The 8,302-nt window shown below is 47.6% G+C and overlaps 1 protein-coding gene across 5 annotated transcripts in view; it reads left to right on the top strand.

Annotated features, from left to right (window-relative positions):
• CDC25A (cell division cycle 25A) overlaps window positions 1–6,822 on the top strand; it is a 33,342-nt gene extending 26,520 nt beyond the window's left edge. For all 5 annotated transcript variants that reach the window (XM_025375959.1, XM_025375958.1, XM_025375961.1 and 2 more), the window contains 3 exons: window positions 799–929; window positions 4,532–4,643; window positions 4,890–6,822. In XM_025375959.1, coding sequence (XP_025231744.1) covers window positions 799–929; window positions 4,532–4,643; window positions 4,890–5,030 — 384 coding nt within the window. In that variant the 3' untranslated portion in view covers window positions 5,031–6,822. The remainder of the gene's footprint in view (window positions 1–798; window positions 930–4,531; window positions 4,644–4,889) is intronic.
• The last annotated feature ends 1,480 nt before the right edge of the window (window positions 6,823–8,302 follow it).

The raw sequence follows: 8,302 nt of genomic DNA on the forward strand, positions 1-8,302 counted from the left end.
TTTTTTTTTTTTTTTTTTTTGAGACGGAGTCTTGCTCTGTCGCCCAGGCTGGAGTGCAGTGGCGCCATCTCGGCTCACTGCAAGCTCCGCCTCCCGGGTTCACGCCATTCTCCGGCCTCAGCCTCCCGAGTAGCTGGGACTACAGGCGCCCGCCACTGCGCCCGGCTAATTTTTTCTATTTTTAGTAGAGACGGGGTTTCACCATGGTCTCGATCTCCTGACCTTGTGATCCGCCCGCCTCGGCCTTCCAAAGTGCTGGGATTACAGGCGTGAGCCACCGCGCCCGGCCCTAAATTTTTTTAAATTTTTATTTTAGTAAAGACGGGGTTTCACCATGTTGCCTGGGCTGTTCTCGAACTCCTGAGCAATCTGCCCACCTCAGCCTCTCAAAGTGCTAGGATTACAGGCATGAGCCACAGCACCTGGCCTGCCATTTTAATGCTTTACCCAATTAATAGTGTTTAAATATAGTAAGGAGGTACGTTAAATACGATGTTACTGTTTGCCATTGTCTTGTAGCTTTTGAAAATCCCCAAATTTATAAAACTACCTATAAAGTGTACCATAGTCATATTTGAATTGCCCATTTCCAGTCCCCATGTGCATTACTGTATGACGAATGTGTATGGACCCTCAAAGCTCCATTGAGATACAGGTGCCAGATGGTCTACTGGGCTATTCAGCCGGAAAAACTGAAAAAATCACAAACTGGTCTTGTGGACTTAAAGATCATTTTTGATGAATCATTACTTCATGTGTGAAACATGCAGGTTCCAAGGGTCTCTGTTGTCTTCATAGGGTGCAGTGAACTTGCACATGGAAGAAGAGGTTGAAGACTTCTTACTGAAGAATCCCATTGTACCTACTGATGGCAAGCGTGTCATTGTTGTATTTCACTGCGAGTTTTCTTCTGAGAGAGGTCCCCGCATGTGAGTGCTGCATGGAACTGGGTTCTGGGGCAGAGGCTCCATGTTGCTTTTGTGGGACATGGTGGTTTGTGGCTTGCACTTGGAGCATATTGTAGCATATCAAGCAGTCTCTTGCACATAACAAGCCATTTTCATATGTAATTTTATCCTGAGGTGAACTTTGGCTCTTCCAGTCTCCCCAACTGTCCTTAGTCTGACCTGTGAGGCTACTGTTCATGTGACCTCCTTCAAGTATAAAGTAACCATTCCTTATGCAAATGCCAGAAAAGTGTGAAGACCTGATATGATATGATGCTTTGAAACACTTGATATTATTACCAATTTCAGGGTGAAAAAAAGGGGGCAAAGAGCTGCCCATCAGTCATTGTGTCCATTTTAAAAGGATTGTAAGCCTGGTATGTATCAGGCTCTGACAATAAAAATGTAACTACAGTAAAGCACAGTACAGTATAAATACCACAGCGAGCAGGACCAACAAGGACCCTGTTGCAGCAGAGATCCAAGTGGGGATCCATATAAATGCTAAGAAAACAGGAGGACAGGCAGAGAGGTGGGACAGAGAGTGCAGCTTAACTAGGATGGTTCAAGGGAGGATCACTTGCTAAAGTTTCAGACCAACCTCAGTAACACAGCGGGACCCCACCTCTATGAAAAATAGGAGGTGAGAGGATCGTTTGAGCCTGGCAGGTTGAGGCTGCAGTGAGCCATGATCATGCCACCGTACTTCAGCCTAGGTGACAGAGTGAGACTCTGTCTCTCTGTCACACACACACACACACAGAGGTTGTACTTGCAAATACTTCACCTGATTTTATTAATTGTTAACATTTTGTCACATTTGTATGTACATGCTCCACACACAGGCAACTACAGTAGAACTTGACACTTTTTGACTGTCATAAGTCCTTCAAACATCTGTCTCCAAAGGATGGTCATTCATGAATGGAATTATTCACTCACCAGATTTTTTTTTTTTTGAGATGTAGTCTTGCTCTGTCACCCAGACTGGAGTGCAGTGGTGCGATCTTGACTGACTGCAACCTCCACCTCCCGGGTTCAAGCAATTCTCCTGCCTCAGGCTCCTGAGTAACTGGGACTACAGGCGCATGCCACCATGCCCAGCTAATGTTTTTATTTTTAGTAGAGACAGGGTTTCGCTATGTTGGCCAGGCTGGTCTCGAACTCCTGACCTCAAGTGATCCACCTGCCTCAGCTTCCCAAAGTGCTGGGATTACAGGCCTGAAACAAACTAGACACACATACACATACATATAAATTTTTTTTAAACCCACAAAAGATGCTGTTCTCTCTCTTTTTTTTTTATTTTTGAGACAGGGTCAGTTTCTGTTGTCCAGGCTGGAGTACAGTGGCAGGAGCACAGCTCACTGCAGCCTCTGCCTCCCAGGCTGAAGTGATTCTCCCACCTCAGCCTCCCAGGACCACAAACATGCATCACCACAAACATGCATCACCATGCCTGGCTAATTTTTATATTTTTTGTAGAGACAGGGTCTCACTGTGTTGCCCAGGCTGGTCTCAAACTCCTGGGCTCAGGCAATCCTGGCCTCCCAAAGTCCTTGGATTACAGGTGTGAGCCACCATGCCCAGCCCAAAAGATGCTATTCTCTCAATTCTCTCATTTCCCCATCTTCCTCTTTAACAACCTCTAATATAAAGGACATTATTATACCATATTAAAACTTCACCTGGATATACAGACAACGCCCCATCTCTGTATTCTGCATTTGCAAGCTGCATGTTTATATTACCATCTACAGATACCCCTTACACTTCGTTCCCCACTTGAGTTTCACCATCACTGGCTTTCTGTTAATCCACTGAGGAAAGATTTGAGAATCACAGGTGAACTGTGGGGTTTTTTTGTTTGTTTGTTTGTTTGTTTGTTTGTTTGTTTGTTTGTTTTTTTGAGACGGAATCTTGCCCTGTCGCCCAGGCTGGAGTGCAGTGGCGCTATCTTGGCTCACTGCAGCCTCCGCCTCCCGGGTTCAAGCAATTCTCCTGCCTCAGCCTCCCAAGTAGCTGGGATTACAGGCGCCTGTCACCACGCCCGGCTAATTTTTTGTATTTTTAGTAGAAACGGGGTTCCACTATCTTGGCCAGGCTGGTCTTGAACTCCTGACCTCGTGATCCACTGCCTCAGCCTCCCAAAGTGCTGGAATTACAGGTATGAGCCACCGTGCCCAGCCGAACTCGTTTTAACCACAGGCAAATGGTTTAAGTTACGTCCTGCTGAGGAAGCTGCTGCCCATCCCTCATGACTAGAGCAGCTACCATAGGCCCCAAACCACTGAGCTTCGAGAGAAAATCAGCAGATACTCTTGGCTCTTGTGTACCAGATACCTTTCTAGATATTGAGGGAGAAGAGCAGTGAACAAAACAGACCAAAAATCTCTGCCTTCATGGAACTTACATTTCAGAGTGGACAGGAGTTCAAGAACAGCCTGGCCAACATGGTGAAATCCTGTCTCTACTAAAAATACAAAAATCAGCCAGGCGTGGTGGCGGACACCTGTAATCCCAGCTACTTTGGAGGCTGAGGCAGTAGCATCCCTTGAACCCAAGAGGCAGAGGTTGCAGTGAGCCGAGATTGTGCCAGTGCACTACAGCCTGGGCGTCAGAGTGAGACTCCGTCTCAAAAAAAAAGGTTACTGGGCGCGGTGGTTCACTCCTGTAATCCCAACACTTTGGGAGGCCAAGGCAGATGGATCGCAAGGATCACCTGGCCAACATGGTGAAGCCCCGTCTCTATTAAACATACAAAAATCAGCTGGGCGGTGGCATGCGCCTGTAGTCCCAGCTGTTCGGGAGGCTGAGTCAGGAGAACTGCTTGAACCCGGGAGACAGAGATTGCAGTGAGCCTGAGATCACGCCCTTGCACTCCAGCCTGGTGACAGAGCGAGATTCTGTCTCAAAAAAAAGGTGCTTCAGAGCAAAATAAGGCCAGTGGTGGGAGCTCCCAGGCAGGCTGGAGAAACAGTAGTGGGGCCGCAGGGACTCACGTGGGATGAACAAGGGGCAGAGCAGCAGTAGGGGTGATGAGCTGTAGGCCTCTGAAGGACTTGGGGCCTCGGGCTTTTTCACCAAGGGCGAGGCAGTAAGCAGCCATTGGCTGGATATTGAAGACCGTTCAGTTCAGGTAGAGGATAGAAACAGGGCCCTGAGGCAGGAGCAAGTTCAGCCTCCTTAAAAGGCACAGAAAGAAGCCCACTTATGTAGAAGGAGGTGAGTGAGGGAGCCTAGCTGAAGAGAAGGCTGGGGTGGAGAAAGTAAGGGGAAGCTGGCTTAGATAGTGAAACTGTTGCTACAAACTGGTGGTGAAGGTGCTGGGCCGGACTCAGACGCTAGGACTGTTGGAGAAAGGAAAGTTGGGGAAGAGACCATCTACTGGCACTGGCTGTGAATGCTGCTCATGTGGCCAGGAACTTGCAACTTAGCACTGATTGTTTCTAAGAATAAATGTAAAGTTGGGAAGATGTGTATAAGGGGGACTTAGACCACAACTGCTACTTTGACTGCGTTGCCTGGGTGTTGCTCTGTGCTGGAAAAGCCAACCCTACTTTGGCCTTCCTTCCCCTGACTAGGTGCCGGTACGTGAGAGAGAGAGATCGCCTGGGTAATGAATACCCCAAACTCCACTACCCTGAGCTGTATGTCCTGAAGGGGGGATACAAGGAGTTCTTTATGAAATGCCAGGTAAGACTGGGACTGTGGAGAGCATCCCTCCTCCCCTTACCCCAGTGGTAGACTAATGGATCTATCTGGCGGTCATGACTTTCTTTCCAGGGGGTGGGTATCTGCTGAACACAAAGAAAGCCCCTGTAGAACTGGCCGCCCAGGTCTGCCTGGCCGCTTTCAGCCTTGTAACCCTAGGCAGAGAGGAAACCAGGTTGTGAGTGTGAGGCAGGTGTACTCTAACCTCATTCTCTCTTGTCCCCTCAGTCTTACTGTGAGCCCCCTAGCTACCGGCCCATGCACCATGAGGACTTTAAAGAAGACCTGAAGAAGTTCCGCACCAAGAGCCGGACCTGGGCAGGGGAGAAGAGCAAGAGGGAGATGTACAGTCGTCTGAAGAAGCTCTGAGGGCGGCAGGACCACCCAGCAGCAGCCCGAGCTTCCCTCTGTCCCCCTTTACCCTCTTTGCTGCAGAAAAACTTAAGCAAAGGGGCCAGCTGTGTGACATTTGGAGAGGGGGCCTGGGACTTCCATGCCTTAAACCTACCTCCCACACTCCCAAGGTTGGAGCCCAGGGAATCCTGCTGGCTACGCCTCTTCTGTCCCTGTTAGACGTCCTCCGTCCATATCAGAACTGTGCCACAATGCAGTTCTGAGCACCGCGTCAAGCTGCTCTGAGCCACGGTGGGATGAAGCAGCCGGGGCCTTTTCGGGCTCCAGCCATCTCATGAGGGGAGAGGAGACGGAGGGGAGTAGAGAAGTTACACAGACAGAAATGCTGCTGGCCAAATAGCAAAGACAACCTGGGAAGGAAAGGTCTTTGTGGGATAATCCATACCTTTAATTTATTCAGCTTCATCAATCACTTTATTTTATTTTTTTTCTAACTCCTGGAGACTTACTTTACTGCTTCATTAGGTTGAAATACTGCCATTCTAGGTAGGGTTTTATTATCCCAGGGACTACCTCGGCTTTTAATTTAAAAAAAAGAAAAGAAAAAGAAGGGGGTAAGAAAATATAAACCTGTTATAAGTTATGGGACAGAAAGCTAGGTGCTCTGTTACCCCCAGGAAGCGCTGTGGTACTGGGGCTGCTGCTATTTAAGCCAAGAACTGAGGTCCTGGTGAGAGCGTTGGACCCAGGCTTGGCTGCCTGACATAAGCTAAATCTCCCAGACCCACCACTGGCCACTGAGATCAATTTGGTGGGAGATGTGGCCCTGTTCTTCCTCACCCCAGTTCCATGACATTGGCTGGTATAAGAGCCACAGTCAGGAAAGCAGTTGAGGCAGCGTCCAGGGCCACCCCTGGCTCAGTGCTGGAATGTTGCAGTGTAGGTTTCCCAGGGAAGGGGGGTGGGGCTGGGTGGGCTCCACAGGATGGGGGAGGAGCATGTCCACTGAGTGTCTTCCTTATGTTGCTGTGAGATTGTTTGATAGCTTTTATTTTCTAATTTTTTAAAAATGGTCATATTATGAGTCAAAGAGTATCAAATCAGTGTTGGATGGGCCACCCAAGGGTGAGGAGAGGGGCTGGAAGCCCTGGGCATTAGGAGAAGGGAGTGGGTGCTGGCATGGACATGACTGGATAGAATTTTCTCAGGAGGGAGCTTGGTGGATTTTGAAGGTAAAACTTTCTGGGTTTATCATGTTTTAATTTGAGAGACAGGGAATGATGAATCATCACCGGTTGTCCCTTATCTAACCCCATAGACGTGGGGATTTCAAAAGAGCACCTCATCCAAGGAGCTGGGGCTGACTTCATTGATTCTAGAGAGGCCTGTTTCAGTGCCTACTCATCCCCGCCCTCTGGTGCCAGCCTCCTTACCATCACGGCTTCATTGAGGTGTAGGCAGTTTTTTCTTAAAACAGGAGACAGTCTCTCCCCTTACCTCAACTTCCTATTCTTGGGGTAGGGGGGTGGGAATCAAGTGATACTGGAGATGGCTAGTTGCTGTGTTATGGGTTTGAGTTACATTTGGCTATAAAACAATCTTGTTGGGAAAAATGTGGGGGAGAGGACTTCTTCCTACACGCGCATTGAGACAGATTCCAACTGGTTAATGATCTTGTTCGTAAGAAAGAGATTCTGTTGGTTGAGTGCCTGAAGAGAAAGGTGGGATGGCCTTCAGATTATACCAGCTTAGCTAGCATTACTAACCAACTGTTGGAAGCTCTGAAAATAAAAGATCTTGAACCCATGCTCTCTGCCTAGTTCTTGATGGATTTAAGGAGAATTACATTTCCCTTTAAGGTCCTGGGACCTCATTAGCTAAAATTACTGTTTTGGATAGCCACATTTCCTCAAGAAGCTCTCTAAGTCCAAAAACTTGTGGTTCAGATTGATTTGCAAGATGAAATGGGCGCATAAAAAGCGTGCCTGTGGCCAGCTGCAGTGGTTCATGCCTGTAATCCACGCACTTTTGGAGGCCAAGGCAGGCAGATCACATGAGGCTAGGAGGTCGAGGCTGCAGTGCCCACACACAACTAGGGATGCGGGGGGCTATTGGGGGCAAATAGCTTGGTCTGAAGCACAGGGGCACCCAGAATAGAAAACGTGTTCCTTTATGTATGTGTTGGAAAACTAGGGGTTCAGACATATTTGATTATATTATATATACAGATATTTTTTTTGAGACAGTCTCACTCTTGCCCAGGCTGGAGTGCAGTGGTGTGATCTTGGCTCACTCCAGCTTTCAACCTTCCAGGCTCAAGCAATCCTCCCACCTCAGCCTCCCAAAGTGCTGGGTTTACAGATGTGAGCCACCATGTTTTTTTAAGTTTACTTTGAGCAGGTAATAATATTTCCCTGGATTGCTGCAAAGGCCAGCTGGCTTCCTGTCTGACCTGTCCTTCCTAAAATTGCAAATTAAGTCAACCCATTCTTGATAATTTAATGGTTTTTTTGTTGTTGTTGCTGCCTACAAAATGAAACTTGACCTCTTTAGACAGTATGCTAAGATGCAACCTCAGCCTTAGTTCAATTTATGCTCCACTATCAGGTAAGGATTCTGTTTTCTAGAATGCCCCCACTCTCTGAAACTTGCTTGCTAGAGCTGGAAGTCTGCCATGCAGAAAGTTTGCATTTACTATAGAAAAATTTGTGTGTGGACACCCACAAGGTCAAGAGTTGGTTAATTCAAAACCATGGGCAAAACTTAACTCACTTTAAATTTTGGGGATAACTATTCCATTCAAGGTGTGATCTGATTCAGATTTAAAAATTTTAAAGTATGCAAAGATGTACAAAAAAATCACTCATATTTCACACACCAGCTTAAGAACAAACAGCTTAGCTGAAGCCCCTTGCCTACCCTGACTTCATCATAAACTCTTCAGCTGCACCCAGCTCCCATAAGTTAACCCTTATCCTTCCTGGTCTTACGATTATTTCCTAAGCAAGAAGATAGATTCAGATATTTTTTCCTTTTTTTTTTTTTTTTCTTTTGAGACGGAGTTTCACTCTGGTTGCCCAGGCTGGGGTGCAATGGTGCGATCTTGGCTCACCACAGTCTCCACCTCCTGGGTTCAAGCGATTCTCCTGCCTCAGCCTCCCGAGTAGCTGGGATTACAGGCATGCGCCACCACACCCAGCTAATTTTGTATTTTTAGTAGAGACAGGGTTTCTCCATGTTGGTCAGGCTGGTCTCGAACTCCCAACCTCGGGTGATCCATCTGCCTT

The sequence above is a fragment of the Theropithecus gelada genome, chromosome 2 (assembly GCF_003255815.1).
Source record: "Theropithecus gelada isolate Dixy chromosome 2, Tgel_1.0, whole genome shotgun sequence".
NCBI lineage: Eukaryota > Metazoa > Chordata > Mammalia > Primates > Cercopithecidae > Theropithecus > Theropithecus gelada.